Source organism: Taudactylus pleione, unplaced genomic scaffold, assembly GCF_031769625.1.
Source record: "Taudactylus pleione unplaced genomic scaffold, aTauple2 ptg000179l, whole genome shotgun sequence".
Classification (NCBI taxonomy): Eukaryota; Metazoa; Chordata; class Amphibia; order Anura; family Myobatrachidae; genus Taudactylus; species Taudactylus pleione.
In genome coordinates this window covers 13,684,839-13,706,243 of record NW_028284581.1, presented here as the reverse complement: position 1 = coordinate 13,706,243, position 21,405 = coordinate 13,684,839, and the positions used below count along the sequence as shown (strand labels likewise).

Below are 21,405 nucleotides of genomic sequence, written 5' to 3'. Positions count from 1 at the left end.
TTTTTTTTATCACAGTTCTGCATCTCTTTATCACAGATCTGTATATATTTATATATTACAGCTCTGTGTCTTTTTATCACAGATCTGTATATATTTATATATTACAGCTCTGTGTCTTTTTATCACAGATCTGCATATGTTTATTTATTATAGCTCTGCATATTTTTTTTTATCACAGTTCTGCATCTCTTTATCACAGATCTGCATACGTTTATTTATTGCAGCTCGGCATGTTTGTTTTTTTATCACAGCTCTGCATCTCTTTATCACAAATCTGCATATTTATTTATTACAGCTCCTCATGTTTTTATCACAGTTCTGCATCTCTTTATCACAGATCTGTATATATTGATATATTACAGTTCTGCATCTCTTTATCACAGATCTGCATACGTTTATTTATTGTAGCTCTGCATGTTTTTTTAGCACAGCTCTGCATCTCTTTATCACAAATCTGCATGTTTATTTATTACAGCTCTGCATCTTTTTTTATCACAGCTCTGCATCTCTTTATCACAAATCTGCATAGGTTTATTTATTATACCTCCTCATGTTTTTTTTTATCACAGTTCTGCATCTCTTTATCACAGATCTGTATATATTTATATATTACAGCTCTGTGTCTTTTTATCACAGATCTGCATATGTTTATTTATTATAGCTCTGCATATTTTTTTTTATCACAGTTCTGCATCTCTTTATCACAGATCTGTATATATTTATATATTACAGCTCTGCATCTCTTTATCACAGATCTGCATACGTTTATTTATTGCAGCTCGGCATGTTTGTTTTTTTATCACAGCTCTACATCTCTTTATCACAAATCTGCATATTTATTTATTACAGCTCCTCATGTTTTTATCACAGTTCTGCATCTCTTTATCACAGATCTGTATATATTGATATATTACAGTTCTGCATCTCTTTATCACAGATCTGCATACGTTTATTTATTGTAGCTCTGCATGTTTTTTTAGCACAGCTCTGCATCTCTTTATCACAAATCTGCATGTTTATTTATTACAGCTCTGCATCTCTTTATCACAAATCTGCATGTTTATTTATTACAGCTCCTCATGTTTTTATCACAGTTCTGCATCTCTTTATCACAGATCTGTATATAATTATATATATTACAGTTCTGCATCTCTTTATCACAGATCTGCATACGTTTATTTATTACAGCTCTGCATATTTTTTTAGCACAGCTCTGCATCTCTTTATCACAAATCTGCATGTTTATTTATTACAGCTCTGCATCTCTTTATTATAGCTCTGCATGTCTTTATCACAGCTCTGTATCTCTTTATCACAGATCTGCATATGTTTATTTATCACAGCTCTGCATATCTTTATCACATATCTGCATGTTTATTTATCACAGCTCTGCATCTTTTTATCACTTGTCTGCATGTTTATTTATTACAGCTCTGCATCTTTTTTTATCACAGCTCTGCATCTCTTTATCACAAATCTGCATAGGTTTAATTATTATAGCTCCTCATGTTTTTTTATCACAGCTCTGCATCTCTTTATCACAGATCTGTATATATTTATATATTACAGCTCTGCATCTCTTTATCACAGATCTGCATATGTTTATTTATTGCAGCTCTGCATGTTTTTTTTTAATCACAGCTCTGCATCTCTTTATCACAAATCTGCATGTTTATTTATTACAGCTCCTCATGTTTTTATCACAGTTCTGCATCTATTTATCACAGATCTGTATATATTTATATATTACAGTTCTGCATCTATTTATCACAGATCTGCATATGTTTATTTATTACAGCTCTGCATATTTTTTTAGCACAGCTCTGCATCTCTTTATCACAAATCCGCATGTTTATTTATTACAGCTTTGCATCTCTTTATTATAGATTTGCATGTCTTTATCACAGCTCTGTATCTCTTTATCACAGATCTGCATATGTTTATTTATTATAGCTCTGCATATTTTTTTTATCTCAGCTCTGCATCTCTTTATCACAAATCTGCATGTTTATTTATTACAGCTCTGTATCTCTTTATTATAGATCTGCATGTCTTTATCACAGCTCTGTATCTCTTTATCACAGATCTGCATATGTTTATTTATTACAGTTCTGCATGTCTTTATCATAGAACTGCATGTTTATTTATTACAGCTCTGCATCTCTTTATTATAGATCTGCATGTCTTTATCACAGATCTGCATTCGTTTATTTATTACAGTTCTGCATATGTTATTATCTCAGCTCTGCATCTCTTTATCACAAATCTGCATGTTTATTTATTGCAGCTCTACATCTCTTTATTATAGAATTTCATGTGTTTATTTATTACAGCTCTGCATCTCTTTATTACAGAATTTCATGTTTTATTACAGCTCTGCATCTCTTTATTACAGCTCTGCATCTCTTTATTATAGCTCTGCATCTCTTTATTACAGCTCAGTATCTCTTTATTATAGATCTGCATGTCTTTATCACAGCTCTGTATCTCTTTGTCACAGAATTGCATATGTTTATTTATTACAGCTCTGCATGTCTTTATCACAGCTCTGTATCTATTTATTACAGATCTGCATATGTTTATTTATTACAGCTCTGTATCTCTTTATTATAGATCTGCATCTTTTTATCACAGTTCTGTATCTCTATATCACAGCTCTGTATCTCTTTATCACAGCTCTGTATCTCTTTATCACAGCTCTGTATCTCTTTATTACAGCTCTGCGTCTCTTTATCACAGAACTGCATATGTTTATTTATTACAGCTCTGCATCTCTTTATTATATATCTGCATCTCTTTATAACAGAACTGCATATGTGTATTTATTACAGCTCTGCATCTCTTATTACAGCTCTGCATCTCTTTATTATATATCTGCATCTCTTTATAACAGAACTGCATATGTGTATTTATTACAGCTCTGCATCTCTTATTACAGCTCTGCATCTCTTTATTATATATCTGCATCTCTTTATAACAGAACTGCATATATGTATTTATTACAGCTCTGCATCTCTTATTACAGCTGCATCTCTTTATTATAGATTGCAAGTCTTTATCACAGATCTGCATTTGTTTATTTATTACAGCTCTGCATATGTTATTATCTCAGCTCTGCATCTCTTTATCACAAATCTGCATGTTTATTTATTGCAGCTCTACATCTCTTTATTATAGATCTGCATGTCTTTATCACATAATTTCATGTGTTTATTTATTACAGCTCTGCATCTCTTTATTACAGAATTTCATGTGTTTATTTATTACAGCTCTGCATCTCTTTATTACAGCTCTGCATCTCTTTATTATAGCTCTGCATCTCTTTATTACAGCTCAGTATCTCTTTATTATAGATCTGCATGTCTTTATCACAGCTCTGTATCTCTTTGTCACAGAATTGCATATGTTTATTTATTACAGCTCTGCATGTCTTTATCACAGCTCTGTATCTCTTTATTACAGATCTGCCTATGTTTATTTATTACAGCTCTGTATCTCTTTATTATAGATCTGCATCTTTTTATCACAGCTCTGTATCTCTTTATCACAGCTCTGTATCTCTTTATCACAGCTCTGTATCTCTTTATTACAGCTTTGCGTCTCTTTATCACAGAACTGCATATGTTTATTTATTACAGCTCTGCATCTCTTTATTATATATCTGCATCTCTTTATAACAGAACTGCATATGTGTATTTATTACAGCTCTGCATCTCTTATTACAGCTCTGCATCTCTTTATTATATATCTGCATCTCTTTATAACAGAACTGCATATGTGTATTTATTACAGCTCTGCATCTCTTATTACAGCTCTGCATCTCTTTATTATATATCTGCATCTCTTTATAACAGAACTGCATATAAGTATTTATTACAGCTCTGCATCTCTTATTACAGCTCTGCATCTCTTTATTATAGATCTGCATCTCTTTATAACAGAGCTGCATATGTTTATTTATTACAGCTCTGCATCTCTTTATTACAGCTCTGCATATGTTTATTTATTACAGCTCTGCAGCTCTTTATTATAGATCTGCATCTCTTTATCACAGAACTGCATATGTTTATTTATTATAGCTCTGCATCTCTTTATTACAGCTCTGCATCTCTTTATTATAGCTCAGTATCTCTTTATTATAGATCTGCATCTCTTTATCACAGAACTGCATATGTTTATTTATTACAGCTCAGTATCTCTTTATTATAGATCTGCATCTCTTTATCACAGAACTGCATATGTTTATTTATTACAGCTCTGTATCTCTTCATTATAGATCTGCATGTCTTTATCACAGCTCTGTATCTCTTTATTTATTACAACTCTGTATTTCTTTATCACAGTTCTCCATCTTATTATCACAGCTCTGCATCTGTTTATTTATCACAGCTTTGTATTTCACTCCATTACTCTTTCTCTTTCAGGACAAAACACCTTGGGGTCTATTCATCATGATAATTATAGGGGTCGCAGTAACCGGAAATTAACATACTAAGGGGCCTATTCATTAAACCTAAAAATTCTCTAGAGATAATTAGGTTTAGAACTCGCATGGAGTTCTACCTAATTATAGGTGGAATTCATCATTCCTCCTCTCCATAAGTATCTATTCCGAAAAGCTGTCATTTTTGCGATTACAGCTTTTCGGGAAATAGATACTTTTCCCTGCCTACACTAACTTATCGCATCTGGAAACAGTGCTGCGCATGCGCTGTTACATCTGTATAACCAGAGCATGCGCAGCACTGCCTACAGATGCGTTAAGTTTGTGTACCCCCACCAACCCTCCCCACCCCCTCCCCCCTCCACTCACCTCCCCCCCCCCGACTTACCTGTCCGCGCAGCAGCCTCCAGCTCCGTCCTGCTGGTCTGTCATGTGGTTTCCCAGCAGACCACATGACAGATCAGAAAAAAAAATAATTCTTTTTTTCTTTTTCTAAACTTTCTTGTGCTCTGCTGGGGAGCACACATGTCCGACCAGGAGCCTGAGGACGGAGCAGGGTGCCGGAGGGACTCGGGGGACCAGCACACGCGGATACAGGTAAGTCAATTCTGCTATTCGCCACCTTACAGTGGCGAATAGTAACTGCATCAAATTCCGAAAATTCATAATTTTCGGAATTTGATGAATACCATAATTTCCACATCCCCATACTAATGTATGGGGAGTGAGGAAATTAACGCAGGGGAACTTAGCAAGGAGATATCTGTGATATCTCCTGTGCTAAGTCTGTTCATGAATACCAAAATAACATTATTTAAGGAAAATGTCCTTAAAAACGTTATTCTAGTGTTGATGAATAGGCCCCTAACTCACGGAGAAAGCCAAAACAATTTAATATTGCTCTGGCGTGGAGACAGCTCATCCGAAATTCAGCTGTCTCCCCAATGCGGAGCAGAGAAACATAGTACTGCTGAGTTGACTGGAGCAGAGGGACAGGGATGAAGGGATCCAAACGTATCTCTCTTCACAACCCAGGACTCCTTTCCATAGGGAAGGAGCAGGGTGATCACCGAGTGTGGGAGCAGGGCTCCGAAAATATTGTTTTTCAGAGCTTGATTAATTTCTGTCCCCATACTAGTGTATGGGGACAGAGGGCCATTCCAGGAGAGAAAGGTAAGCAGGAGATATCTGTGATACTAGTGTATGGGGACAGCGGGGCATTCTGGGAAAGAAAGGTAAGTAGGAAATATCTGTGATACTAGTGTATGGGGACAGAGGGCCATTCTGGGAGAGAAAGGTAAGTAGGAGATATCTGTGATACTAGTGTATGGGAACATAGGGCCATTCCGGGAGAGAAAGGTAAGCAGGAGATATCTGTGATACTAGTGTATGGGGACAGAGGGCCATTCTGGGAGAGAAAGGTAAGTAGGAGATATCTGTGATACTCGTGTATGGGGACAGTGGGGCATTCTGGGAAAGAAAGGTAAGTAGGAGATATCTGTGATACTCGTGTATGGGGACAGAGGTCCATTCCAGGAGAGAAAGGTAAGCAGGAGATATCTGTGATACTAGTGTATGGGGACAGCGGGGCATTCCGGGAGAGAAAGGTAAGCAGGAGATATGTGTGATACTAGTGTATGGGGACAGCGGGGCATTCTGGGAAAGAAAGGTAAGTAGGAGATATCTGTGATACTCGTGTATGGGGACAGCGGGGCATTCTGGGAGAGAAAGGTAAGCAGGAGATATGTGTGATATCTCCTGCATTATATCTTTGATGAAATGGCTCCAAAACATAATTTCTATATGATAATTTTCACCTGCTTTTGTAGAAATTAAGTGATAATGAATAGACCCATAGAGATGTATCACTTCATAGGAGAGAACATATAGAAAAATAAAATGATGAACTATTAAAAGTATTATATTAAAATTGTAATATTGATATACCGTATATACTCGAGTATAAGCCGAGTTTTTTGTGCTGAAAAAGTACCCCCTCGGCTTATACTCGAGTGAAGTGTAGCGGTGACCGGACGGAGTTCGGTCAGCACTACACAGCACAAACACACAGCCACCGGAGCCGGCAGCTGTGCGTTTGCTGTAGTCAGCAGCCGCTGAGAGACTGTCAGACTCTCAGCGGCTGCTGCTGCTCCCACTGCGGGAGCCATCTTCCGGCTCCCGCAGTGGGTAATGGGAGAGACGTCATGAGTAATGACGTCTCTCTCCCATGCACAGCGGCCGGAGGAGCTGTTAGCGGCGGGACCAGGAGCGGGGGTTTCAGGTAAGTGATTTTTTTTTAAATTCTTATTACGTCTCTCTCTACTGGGGGGGAACTACTGGGGGCACTACCAGGGGGCGATTACTACAGAGGGCACTACCAGGGGGCAATTACTACAGGGGACACTAAAAGGGGGGATTACTACTGGGGGAACTACATGGGGGGGATTACTACAGGGGGCACTACCAGGGGGGGATTACTACAGGGGGCACTAAAAGGGGGCATTATCACTGGGGGTACTACCAGGGGGGCATTACTACAGGGGGCACTAAAAGGGGGGATTACCACTGGGGGTACTACCAGGGGGGCATTACTACAGGGGGCACTAAAAGGGGGGATTACCACTGGGGGTACTACCAGGGGGGGATTACTACAGGGGGCACTAAAAGGGGGGATTACCACTGGGGGTACTACCAGGCGGGGATTACTACTGGGGGCACTAAAAGAGGGGGATTACCACTGGGGCACTACCAGGGGGGGATTACTACTGGAGGCACTAATAGGGGGGATTACCACTGGGGGTACTACCAGAGGGGGATTACTACTGGGGGCACTAAAAGGGGGGCATTACAACTGGGGCACTACCAGGGGGGGATTACTACTGGAGGCACTGAAAGGGGGGATTACCACTGGGGGCACTACCAGGAGGGATTACTACTGGGGGCACAACCAGGGGGAATTACTACTGGGGGCACTACCAGCTGCTGCCATTTCCCACCCTAGGCTTATACTCGAGTCAATAAGTTTTCCCAGTTTTCTGTGGTAAAAGTAGGTACCTCAGCTTATATTCGGGTCGACTTATACTCGAGTATATACGGTACATTCATATATAATCGACTTAAATGTTTAGAACTGATTCTGAGCACATCTGCTTGGCTTCCACTGTCCACCTGTGAATTTAACTCACCTTTACTAGCTCCATCATGTCTTTGACAAAACCATCTACTTCAGGACCTTCCAGGGCTCCAGTTTTACTCTGAAATATATCACAAATTATTGTTTACCAAGCCACCCAATCATGTGAATCATAAAAGTGAGCTATGTTAAGACCGTGTTACGTAGAATGGCACAACCTACTCATTCAACATGTTCTAGATTAGCTGAACCAGGTGAAATAGGGATTATAATTTATTATTTTAGAGATGAAGACTAGCGACTGGTTACGGCAGCCGCTCATTCTGTGATCCTGCAAACTACAGGACCACTACCTTACATGGCCAAATAACAGCTGGATCACTTCCACCATCACTGGGGCCTGTTAACGTAGTTGAAAGGAAAACTCAAACAAGTCGGTACAGGTCATGTTCCAATTGTGAGATAATTATTTATCATGTATATTCTAGAGCACTATACATGGCGATACAATAGCAGAGAGGCTAACTCTGCACTAAGGGTCCGATTCAGTAAGGATCGCTATTGCGACTGCAATATCGATTACGCACGCAGTTCAACTGTGATAGTATGTTAATCCATTGCGATCGCTATGCCGCTGCAGCACTACATAAGGATGCCCACTTTACCTTAAACACATCCGTAATGTTTAACAAGACTGCAAAACCATCGGTAACATTGAGTACCATCGCAGCCTCACGCACACTTGCACAAGGTCAGACCTTTCTCAGAAATTGCTAACTTCCATGCACACAGTGAGTACACAAGCTACGTAAGGCTTCCCAGTGGATAATTTATGCACGCCCATGCAATGGCGTTCAAACGCACTGGCACGCCTGCATTTCGCCGATCACCCCCCCGTCACCACCCTCAAATGGTACTTCCTGTCAATCATTCTGCAATGGGTCTGTGTAGTCACGATCACAGTAGCCAGTTCGCGCACGAGCTCTGCGATGCATACGCATGCGCAGTACGCAACAATTGGCTGATTGCGTGTGTATTAGCACTTGTGATCCAGGCTGAATCAGGCCCTAAGACCACAATGATTAGGGCAGATAAAACTCTGAATGAATGTGTTATAATATCCCTGGCACTGACAGGAAACAAGCAATCAGCAGCTTCTTCCTTATCAAGCTGCCAGTTGCTGCCCCTCCATTGCCAGTGATGGGCTGTTAGAGGGGCAATAAACTATAATGCCACTGCCCAGTGCAGCTCTCACAGACTGAACAGAACAGAAAATATTGGCCCCAGTTCCCACCTGTATATAATAAGCAGCAGGGTATGGTGGTGCCATCTCTACAGAGTAGTGGGATGGGAATTGCATATTGAGGAAAAGGGGTGGCAGCTAAGATGCCAACACCAGTTATGTTGGCTATGGACAGCATGTGTGGTCAGCTTTATACTGTGCTTTATACACATTTTTACATTTACCAGGAAATTATTTTCACTGCTTAGCTAAAGTCTAGAGCACAGGTTCTCAAACTCGGTCCTCAGGGCCAAAAAACAGTGCATGTTTTGCAGGTGTCCTCAGAATCACAAGTGAAATAATTAGCTCCACCTGTGGATGTTTTAAAATGTGTCAGTGAGTAATGAGTACACCTGTGCTCCTGCTGGGTAACCTGCAAAATGTGACCTGTGTGGGGTCCTGAGGACTGAGTTTGAGAACCTCTGGTCTAGAGCAGGGGTTCCCAACCACAGTCCTCAAGGCACACTAACAGTCCAGGTTTTAAGGATATCCATGCTTGAGCACAGGTGACTTAATTAGTACCTCAGTTATTTTGATTTAACCATCTGTGCTTAAGCATGGATATCACTAAAACCAGGACTGCTAGTGTGCCTTGAGGACCGAGGTTGGGAATCACTGGTCTAGAGGGATGATTTTACTGTGTGTGTGTTTTACTGCAGTTTAACAGATGTGTTAGCTCCCAATCCCAATCAATTAAGAGAAAATAGCAAAAACTGCATATCTATATAATAAATAAATCATACTTACTACATCATAATGTGCAAAAATTGTTTCAAAGTCTCTTTTTCTTTCATCTTGACTGCTTGCCTAAAGAAGTTAAAGATAGCTAAAGGTTAGGAACAATCACAGTTGTGGCAATCTTTGCTGTGCTCTGATGGAGATGAAAATGTGACTACCTGAATACACATTTGTAAAATACAGTTATAATTCTGTGAAGAAATAATTGTAGAAGTGATAATGAGCTCTGAGAACATTGTGTATAATCTAATTCTAGCTGCACAGTTCAAAAAATCATCACACAACTTACATCACCCACAACAACACTTATGTGTAGCTAAATTCAGTGTGTCCTCTTGTGATTTTCCAATTATAAATTTGCTCATAGAAATGTTACCAAACAGTTGAATATGCATGCTGTTCTCAGGAAATGTTTTTGACTCATAGGACCTCTTTCAGAGCCGCTCTCGAAAAGCGAGCGCTCGCTCTGAATGAGGGCGGCCACTTTTGTTTTTTAGCCAGCCACCTCGTCGCTCGCCAAGCTGTGGGTGACCACCCACAGCTTTTGCGAGCCGCTTGATGGTCACGATGGTCACGACCATAGCGACCATCGGGCTTGCGACGAGACCCTTGTGGTAGGGTCTCGTCTGCCGCAAGCCCCAGTGAGCTTCCTGCTCTAATAGAGCAGGAAGCTCACTATTGACATCACAAGTGATGTCAGTAGGGCCGCCCACAAACGTCAGGCGTTCCTTCAGGAATGCCTCCATTTGTCCAACCAACCCCCTCCCCGCCTACAAAACGGGGCGAGCTGTCGATCAACATCGACAGCTGCCCCGTTTGTAGTGAGCCCTGGAGCGAGTGAATTTCTCACTCACTCCAGGGCTTGCGCACATGCGTGGCGCATGCGCAGTGAGCCACCATCGACCCGCTTGCGAGCGCATAGCGTTTGCGAGTTGGAATGAGGGACATTGTGTAGAGCCAAAAACTGTGTCTATGTACATCAACAGTATATATCTGTTACAGGTCTGGGTACTGTGGGCCCGATTTAGACCCAGACGCAACGCGGCGTTCGCTTGTAGCTGGACAATTTTCACATTCTGCGCATGCGTATAAGCCACAGTGCGCATGTGCAAGCCAGTGTTAGCGATCAGGAATGGGGCACTCGAAGTACACAGACTGAGCGCTAATTTGAGTGACAGAGTGCCGTTTGTGGGTGGTGTCAGGGGAAGGTCTATGAAAATGGGTGTGTGGATGTGTGAATGCAGGCGTGCCTGTGTGTTCTAACGGCATTTCATGGGCGTACATAATTAGCATGAAGGCGTCATTGTACATGTCACCTGGTTGTATTTCAGCCTGCAGTGATCGCAGTGCTTGCAGAAGGGTAGGGTCTACCTCAAGAGCTACGAGCCTCTCCGATGGCTCTTGATGTTATTTATATTGCATACACTTCCTGGAGATGACGTGTGCTTGGAAAGAAAAGGGGGCATCTTTTAGACTGGCGTGCGTTCGCTCTGCCGTCGCTCTCTAAGACATAGAGGGTGTCCTTAAGCCTTGATGTGTGATGACAGAATTTGCATATCCTGCCCCTGTCAGCTGCGAAAGTGCGTTGTGTCCGGGTCTGAATCACCCAGTGTGTACCAGCCAGAAGTAGAACTCCCAGAGGCAGTGGAGTCACTGACCTCTGGGCACCTGCTGGCAGGGGTACACCAGTGGCACACAGATATATCCATCTATCACCACTGCCAGCAGCGCAGGTGGTGGTATACAGTAGATGGATCTATTTATGGGGTCTGGGGAGCTGGCGCCGGTTGATACAAAATAATAGTATTTTACAAGTCACAATAAACAAAAAAACTTTATTGCACCAAACACTGGCAATGCCTGAAGATATGCGACGTGGCAGTCAGAGGGCCGTGGTATGTAGAGGAGCAGGCAGCACACTGTAACGTAGCATTTTGCATGCAGATACACCCGCAGTAGCACGTAGAACATAGGCATGCTGCATATCATTTTAATCCGCAGAAGCTACTTGTGCATTCTATTCACATTTGAAGGTAAAAAGTCACACCGAAAGACGCTCAGCACTACCGAGTTACACCACGGCATGGCACGACTTGAGGGCTGTTTAATGTGCAAGGGGGCTACATGTATGTGGACACATCTGTAGTTCCAAAGCTTACCAGAGCATACGGATTTACCTGCGTAAATATCAGTAACATCGATGTACATCAAGCAGCTATCTTGCCCTTGTGGCAGGTCTGACCAGTCACAAACACTGCATCTCTCCTGACACGCAGAGGGCTCTCATGATGAGTATGTAATTGCAATGGCTAATTTACAGTATGCATGCCAATGTAATGGCATTTAAAGACACACCTGCGTTTTTCTGATCATCCCCCTGTTACCCACCGAAATGCTGACTACCTGTCACTCACTTTGCAAATGGGTTCTCTCATAAGCGTTCACAGGTGCCGGCACAGGGGGTGCCCCTTCGGCATTTCTCCCTCTGTCTGGTAGACTACCCCGTCCCCCCTCCCTCCGGGACTTACACTTGTCGCCTGGACTCACCTGGACGTCCAGGTAAGTAGTCTATGCCCCGTTGGGAGGTGTGGACAGGGTAGTCCATGACCCGGAGGAGGGGGAATTGCTGAAGCGACATATACTGTGCCGGCGTCTGTGTGTGCCAATGGATTCCCTGTGTGTGCGTAATCGCAAGACAACTGCAGCGTATGCTCGGTGCGGCTTATACACTTGCGCAATGGTAAGCAAATGCTCAATCTGCATAAAATCGCTATTGCGTCCATATCTAAATCAGGCCCTTGGACACCGGAAAAAAAAATTGTGCTTTAGAAATAGTTCACGTACTTGAATGTATGTAAAGTCCTGTGCGTCCCACAGAGAATCACACTGTAATATATTTAAGTGATACTTAAATAATATGAAATGGGTGTGAAAACACCTGTCTACACATTATTTTAGTAAAAATAACATTGGTAAATAAATATGCCCATTAGGGAGAAGGCTTAATCTGAAGCCAATTTGAAAAAGACAACAAAGTATTACAGTACATGGGGAGAATGTAGGTATATGTTTCTAATCTTTTATGCATAGGGATATTTTAAATTACACTTACATCATTTATACATTGTTTTAATATGCAAAGTACTGTATTAAGTAAGTTTTGGAAGATCTCGCTCAATTGTATGCACAGAAAAATTAGTCACAGGTGACCTGAAAGACCAGCTCTTAGGTACAATTAACAACCCTACTCTGCTTGTACATGTCATTGAGTCTGGTTTTATTCTCCTGGAATCATTTCCTCTAATCCTTGATCCTTTGTGCTAATTGTAATGGTCTGGATACTCCATAATAAAGATATACAGCCTCATCATTTCATATTGTAGATGTTTTTTGTTTAGTAATCATGCTCCCTCCTGTAACTTAAAAGGCTTTTAGTGGTTTGGACAAAGGATATAGTAAAAGTATGACTCAGCCAACTGGAAGAAGTGCACAGGAAATGATCTAGCTTTACAGCTTAGTGACCTTACTATACATATTAAAATCAACACTACGAAATAAATATAGTGTTGTTAATAAATTGCATAATATTATAGAAAATATATCAGTATTGTCACACATCTGATGTCTGATGACTCCCCAATCTGAATTTTGGACTGCATTGCAGCCCCACCCTTGGAGCTGCCATTGGATATTACTGTCTTTTTCCAGGTTTGCAAGTAGCAAAGCGATCAGATGAAATATCTGCATGAGGGCATATGCTTTCACACACTGTTCTTTATTCACATAATGGCGTAGTACTCACTCTGCATGAGTCCCATAGACTACAATCTATAATAACAGGCACTTTAATATAAGGCAAACATACACTGATACAAGCTATGACAAACAAATCTGACAATTCAATGTGATGGAGTAGAAAGCTGAGAAAAGGGCTAATTGGGAATAAAAAAGCAAACATCTTGGGGGAACAGATTATGAGGGACACATGTGGCCCTGGGGTCACCTGATACCCACCACCAGGTTATAGGTTTGCCATAAGTATGCTTAAAATACTACAATCATGAATAATAACACACTTTATGAAAGTTAATTTGACAATCCAAAAAAATATATATTTAATTTTCACACAAATTTGGAACTGTAACTGTAATGTTTCAAAGGGCAGGTGCTGAACTAGCCCACTGCTGAGAGCATAATCAGTAGGCCAGCCAGGTTCTAATAATGAGTCGAACTGACTCATTATAGTACATCTGTGGCCTCCGTGATGCAGGCCATAACAAAGAGGGAGGAGGAGGCGGTCCTCTTATCTCACTGCTGGCTCCTTCTTTTTGCCTCCTCTCTGAGGCAGTCCTCTTGTTGTTGCCTCCGAGGATCTGATGCCCCCAGTGTAAAAACCAGGGAGTAGAGGAGCCATCCTGCCTGTCCATGTCAATCAGCACTCATGGTCGTATAAGAAGCACTATTGTGGCATTATGTGAATAAGGGACACTACTGTGTGGCATAATGTGAATAAGGGGCAGTATTGTGTGGCATAACATGAATGAGGAGCACTACTGTGTGGCATAATGTGAATTGGGGCACTATTGTGTAGCCTGTGAATTGTGGCACTACTGTGTGGCATAACCTGAAGTGTGGGCACTACTGTGTGGAGTACATGAATATGGGAAACTACTGTGTGGCAAAATGTGAATTGTGGGCACTACTGTGCAGCATAATGTAACTAAGTGGCACTACTGTGTTGCATAACATGAATATGGGGCACTAATGTGTAGCATAGTGTGAATTGTGGGCACTACTGTGTGGCTTAACCTGAATTGTGGAAACTACTGTGTAGTGTAACATGAATATGGGAAACTACTGTGTGACAAAATGTGAATTGTGGGCACTACTGTGCAGCATAATGTGAATAAGGGGCACTTATGTGCGGCATAATGTGAATAAGGGCACTACTGATGGTGTAATATGAATAGGGGGCACTATTGTATGGCATGTGAATTTTGGGCACTATGTGTGGCATAATATGTATATTGGGGGCATTATATTACAGTACATAAAATTTAACATTGATTATATTAATGTTATATTACTGATATACAAGTATATATAACTCTATACATGAGCTTCATGCATCCAACGTTTTGCTCCTTAATTTTAAAATGTGCACTCCTCAGTGGTCAGCACCCTGCCCAAAAATATATATATATCTTTTGTGTTTGTTTTAGTGAGTGGGGACGTGGATGGGGGTCAGGCAAGAATATTGGTGTATCTGGGCCCACTACTCGCTGGATCCGCAACTGTCAAATGGTCCATTATATCTAGTATCTGGTGAGGAGTAAATATGCCACTTAGTAAATATATTTGTCATTCATAAGTGCTCTGCATTAAATATAAGGCAGAATTACAAAAATAGCTTGTACATATTTTACTATGCCTGCTTGCTTTGGCTTTCCATTCACAAACCGTATTGACAGTACAGTATTGTGGTTATAAATTTGATTTACTATATACTGTATATTTTATTTTACACCCTTGTACATTTGTTCTCGTGACAGAAAAAAATCTTTCTTGTAAAATAAATAAATACATTGAAACAAAGTATTCAGTTTGTAGTTTCTGTCTCTGGGAAACACATATGTTGTCTATTAAAGAAAGATTACAGATAACATATTGACCGGCTTTAGCAAACAACATTTCCATTACGGTACTTGAAGCAAGTGTGTAAAAGGTTTAAAGCCTTGCTTTGTAAGCATATTGCTCAGTTCATTTAACACAAGCTAACAATGAATATAATGATGTGCTCCCTGCCAGGCACACTAAGGGGTAAATTTACTAAGAAACGTGTCTAGCTCAGCATGGCAGGGACAGGGGAGAGTTTTATCAGCTGTTTACAAATTTACCAAGACTCTGGTTTTGCTGAATTATTATTATTATTATTATTATTAATAATTTATTTATTTCTATGGTGCCACAAAGGTTCCACAGCACCTAACAAAGTACATAACAATTGAGAAGAACAAAAGAACAGTTACTTACAGTACAAGACAATGCAGTACAAGTACATGGTATATAAACATTGCTGCAACAGTGGTCATAACCCTCAAATAAGTAGTACGGTGGCAGACATAAAGTGTTAGGTGACGAAAGTAATAGTAAGGAAAAAAAAACACATGGGGGAAGAGGGCCCTGCTCATGAGAGCTTATATTCTAAAGTAGGGGTGGGCAATAAGCAGCCCCCCAGTTGTTGTAGAACTACACATCCCTGCATGCCCTTCCACAGTTTTGCTATTTGGCCATGCTAAAACTGTTGCAAGGCATACTGGGATTTGTAGATCAACAACAGATGGAGGGCCGCTTACTGCCCACCCTTGTTCTTAAGGATAAGGGTAAATAGACAGGGATGGAACAGATGGGGTAGTTAGTGAGCATAGGACAGAGTGTAAATGAGAGATGGAAGGCTTCGATGAAGAAGTGGATCTTGAGAGCCCGTTTGAAGTTTTGCAGAGAGGTGGAGAGTCTTACAAGGAGAGTTAGAGAATTCCAGAGGTAGGGTGCAGCACATGCAAAATCTTGGAGGCGGTCATGGGAAGAAGTGTTTTCCGATGGAGTATAAGATCGTGTTTCTCCCTCCATGTTTCCTGTGTATGACTGCAGCCAAACACTCCAGAACATGAAGCCTACACAGATTAGTGAGATCCATGCAGGCTTCTATGTGTATAGTGTAAAAAAAAGAGAAATAAAAACATGAGCCATTCCTGGTTAAGGAAATAAGGGAAAAAATGCATAGGGTTCCCCGTATTCATATCAGCCTGCACCATGCCCTTACAAGCAAGGGGAGGGCGGTTATGCCATAGCAGGGCGACACATTTTACTTGGTCCCCCGACCAAAGCATTAACCCCCCAATTAATCAGCCCTGGCTAGGGATTCTTTGGGAAGTGGGGACTTCCACAATAAAGGGGTGCTACCTCCCGAGTATACCCCAGATCAAAGCTGATAGCTGGTCCTTTGGGTGTGGTTATAATAATTTTGTAAAATATATATATATATATATATATATTGTCCAATACAGTGGCACTACTGGTCCCAGCTGAGAGAGCTGAACCACCGGCTCTCTCAGCCAATAAGCGCTTTCCCCATAGACTTCTATGGTGGGAATAACCTAGAGTCATCCAGTTCTACATGAATATGATGTAGAGTAAAACAGATATAGAATAGGAGATCAAAATAGTTCAGAACAGGCTGTTTAGTTTGAATTACTTTAATGAATAAACATTTAACTGGATAACAGTGTAAGTGAAGATAAACAGTTGTCACTTTAAGAGTTGTTCATTTTGGAAAGAAAGCATGTGTTGAATAGTGTATTGTACGTGCCTAATGCTTCTTCAGGGTCAAGACTGCTGTTCAGGTAAATCCTATTCAAGTTCTTTCAATAGATCACCATTGTACAAGTCAATCTTTGGTGAGGATTGATGTCAAACTTTTTTGAAATGTTTCTGTCAGAAATGTATATTTCTGTCAGTGAGGCAGTGATGTGCTGTTTTTCTGTGAGCAGTGTCTCTGTGAGGGATGTTATTGTTTACACTTGTGGAGTGATACAGCTGTGGCTTTGTGATTAGGTTTTGATTACAGTGGAAAGTAGAACAGGCGTGAAGTGTGCAGTCATTGGGAAATAATGCACAGTCATTTGATCTAGTTTGTCCAATTGTATTGGTGGGATTTGTCTCAATATACCACACCATTATAAATAATCAGATACAGAGGGCCTGATTCAGAGCCGGATGCTCTGACCAGAGCGCTCGCGCTGAATCAGGGCCCTCCTACCTAAAATTGGAGCGGCCTTCTGGCCGCTCTCATAGCTGTAGGTGACCACCCACAGCTTATGCGAGTGGCCAAAAAGATGGTCGCGATGGTCAAGACCATCGCGAACCATTGGGCATGCGACGAGACCCTGCGGTAGGGTCTCGCTGCCGCAAGCCCAGGAGTGCTTTTGGCTCTATCAGAGCCAAAAGCACTCCCACTGACATCACTAGTGATGTCAGTGGGGCCGGCCCCAGATGGTAGGCGTTCCCATGGGAATGCCTCCGTCTGGGCAGCAATGCCCCCGGCACGCCCACCAAAGGGGGCGTGCTGTCACTCACCATCGACAGCACGCCCCCTTTGGCGTGAGACCCATAGCGACAGCTTGGCTGTCGCTATGCAGGTCTCGCGCATGCGCACGAAGGAGCTCCCTCCGTCGTGCGCATGCCCACTAGGGCACCATCGACCCGCTTGCGAGCGCTCAGCGCTCGCGAGCGGGTCTGAATCAGGCCCAGAGTCCCAAGCAAACACCAAAACAGTTTCTGAAACCAGAGGTAATTCCCTCTGAGAATAATACACTCCACGAATACGTGGCAATTTTAATGTGAAGGACCTATGGTTCACATAGGAATTGGATCTGAAAAAGAGTGTCTCTGAGTGTAATATATCAATGAGGCAACAACCGATGAAAAATAAGTAAATCCCAAGTGCACACATACCATATAATGATGGCAATATATATATATATATAATTATATATATATATATGTTTTGCCTACAAAACTTTAGTGAATAGTCCTAAAGTGTAACCTCTTCACAAATGGATAAGGCAGCTTCTACAGGATGAAGTCCTAAATGTTTAGACAAAAATGGTTGCAGTTGGACTGTTTCCATCTATTTTGCTATTCCATTCCTGTTGTCCAGAAAGCTCTATATGTTTTTCTTAGATGTATGTAGTTATGTGTATGTAATAAATTTGTTTTACATGTATTACACCATATGCTGTTATTTCCATCCTACGTTTCAGTGGAGCCCGGGAAAAGATAGAAGCTGCCTTATCCATTTGTGAAGAACTTTATGGCTATTCTTTAAAGCTTTGTAGGCTTTAGTGATTATATATACATATATATATATATATATATAATATTATATATATATATATATATATATATATATAGACACCACTGTAAAGAACCGGCACTCAAAAGTCCAAATGGTAACAACCTGGTGCCTTCCCCAGCCATTAGTATAGAAACACTAGTCCCTCGCAAGAAAGACACGGGCGGCACTCCGGGACTTAGAAAATATATTGCATATATCTGAACACCAATGTTTCAAAACTCCACCTTATATTAAGGCTGCATCTAAAAAACTGCAATTCTCCCATAGAGAATTCCGGAGGGGGGGCATGGTGTTTAAGGGGCTACACCTCAAAAGCTATTGAAGGTACCGAGCTGAAATTTGGCAGGGACGGGTAGAACTGTAGCTCTGTGCTGCATGCCAAATTCAGGGCATAAACATAAAAAATTAGGATTTGGGAGTAATCTAAAGTTCCAACTGACACTTTTTTCTGCCATTCTCAATTAGGACCACTTTTCTGCTGTTCTCTATGGGTTTTTTTTGGGATGGCATAACTCAGGGTAGGGGGCAAATTTATACTTGGGGTTTGTTTTATTAGGTAGCTAATGTGCCAGGGTATGTGCTTTTGGGGTTCAGGTAAATTTGAAGGTTACAGTTTTTAAACTATTACCTCAAGAATGCGCCAATGAATAGATAGGAAAATTCAACTTCTTGAGCAGCCGCAGTAAGAGCCTCCACCACTCACTGTGCTTCACTTGGGTGCATAAAGATGGCCATAATTTGCATGATTTAGTGGTGGTGGGCTCGGGGGAAAGAAGTGGCAATTAGCTGCAGCGGGACCCGGGGGAAAGGCACGGGGGGGGGTAGTGGGCGTTAGCTGTGGCCAGAACCCGGGGACGGTAGCGGGCCCTAGCGGCGGCGGTGTGGGTGGCAGTGCTGGCGTGGTGGGGCAGGCATTAGAACCTGGGGGAGGTAGCAGCACACAGATGCAGGCTCGGATCTGGAAGATCTGTGATACCTGCTTCTGTCTTTAAAAAATAAATAAAAATGGCATGGCCCCGCCCCCCAAAAAACAACCAGCACCGGGCTTTGGAGACCCAGTACTGGTTGTGCTAAATACGGGTATAAATTATGTAGGGGTCCCCCGTTTTAAGCACAACCAGCACTGGGTTCTGAGCCGGCCCTGGTTCTGGAAATACAGGGGGAAAAAATGTGTATGGTCCCCCTGTATTAACCAGAACCAGCACCGGACTCTTTCTAGTGGGGGGGGTGATGCCACTGCCAGGGGAGCCCTTTCATCGGGCCACCCCAGCTGAACAATCAGTCCAGGCCAGGGATCCCTGCAAAGGTGGGGACCTCCCCAATAAAAGGGTCCCCTTCTCCAGGGCACCCCAGGCCCAGGCTGATAGCCCGGGCCTATCCCCGGCAGCCCTGGAGCGGTGGGTGTCTGGCTGATTGTGTAAAGTGTGGTGCAAGAAAAGAGTTAAAATATTGTATTTTGCTGTGGAACTACAGTTCCCAGCAAGCCTCCCCCGCATGCTGGTAATAAAAATTCCATACTCACCTCCTCCTATGCGTGGATCTGTCCTCTTCAGACAATCTAGGGTCTTGGCAATAAAAAAAATGAAAATACCCTCGTACATTAGTAGTGTTCTTAGAGAACACTACTACCCGAATGACAACTCTGCCCGGGATTTCAGTAAAGAAATCCCGGTGCGGAGCACTCATTGGCTGAGAGAGGCAAGCCTTCCACCTCTCAGCCAATGAGCTGTTCTCACCATTGACTTCAATGGTGAGAGCCGAGAGTGCCCTTTTCAAAAATGGCGCCTCAGCGCCATTTTGGAAATTCAAAGATGGCCGCCACGAGCCAACCACGGCTCGCGACGTCATTGCCCCGCCCCCTCGGCTCACGCTGTCCACTCAGTCGGGGAAGCGACAGCCATGTTAAAGAGCTTAAAGGCTGTCACCCCCCAGGTGAATGGGCGGCAAAATAAAATACTTAAAAATAGTCTTTTTTTATTTTAATATTTCTTTTGCAGGGGTACTATAGGTACCAGCAGGCCCTTAATGCCCTGCCTGCTGGTACTTGTGGTTCTCCAAGTGCCAGTATGCGGGGATGCCTGCTGGCACCTGTAGTACTACTGCAAAAGACAATATTTATATTTTCATATGCACCACACAAAACAATTAACCAAGCACCCACCACCCAGGGGTGCTGGGGATAGCCCTGGGCTATCAGCCTGGCCCTAGGGTGCCATGCAGAGGGGGACCCCTTTATTGGGGGGTCCCCAGCTCCCCAGGGATCCACGGCCTGGGCTGACTAGCGGTCAGGGGTGATGCTTTGGATGGGGGCTACCCTGGCTGTGGCATCACCCACTGCTAGAAAGGGTCCGGTGCTGGTTCTGGTAAATTCCATAGACGAAAAACCTTATGGTTTCACATGTCCCATTAAGGCTGCTTAGACATGATCTGAAAATTCACAAAACCTACTGAATTTCTGCCACCAAAACTCCTAAAAGCAATGAAATTATGATCATTAAGGCTGACGCCTTAATGGACATGTTCCTTGCGTACTACAGATATGGTATGCCATGACACCATGTGGTTAACTGCAGATTCAGCACTCTCACAGAATGAGAATGCTGTCACTCACAAAATGGTGGAGCTGCTAATTCACAGAATTGCGTGCTCATTGGAATACACATATGCAGTCTATGCAACTAAGGTCTGAGCAATTATGTGGCACACATATCTCATTCAGTGCCCACAATCTTCCCATTCAGTCACCACAATATGGGATGGCCATATACTAACTCTATTTGCTGCTAAATCTCCTCCACAGCACATGGATGAGTACAATACTCTTTCTATATGATATGAAGGCATTTATATGTTGATGTCTCTTTTGCTACTATATTAAAAACTGATTTTTT

At 42.2% G+C, this 21,405-nt stretch overlaps 1 protein-coding gene across 3 annotated transcripts in view; it reads right to left on the bottom strand.

The window, feature by feature from the left end:
- SCGN (secretagogin, EF-hand calcium binding protein) overlaps positions 1 to 21,405 on the bottom strand; it is a 68,262-nt gene that overhangs the window by 7,743 nt on the left and 39,114 nt on the right. For 2 of the 3 annotated variants that reach the window (XM_088475964.1, XM_088475966.1), the window contains 2 exons: positions 9,607 to 9,666; positions 7,630 to 7,698 (listed from right to left, as the gene is read on the bottom strand). In XM_088475964.1, the coding sequence (XP_088332090.1) occupies positions 7,630 to 7,698; positions 9,607 to 9,666 (129 nt within the window). Of the gene's footprint in view, positions 1 to 7,629; positions 7,699 to 9,606; positions 9,667 to 12,441; positions 12,484 to 21,405 lie in introns of all 3 variants that reach the window. The other variant, XM_088475965.1, reaches the window with a different exon arrangement.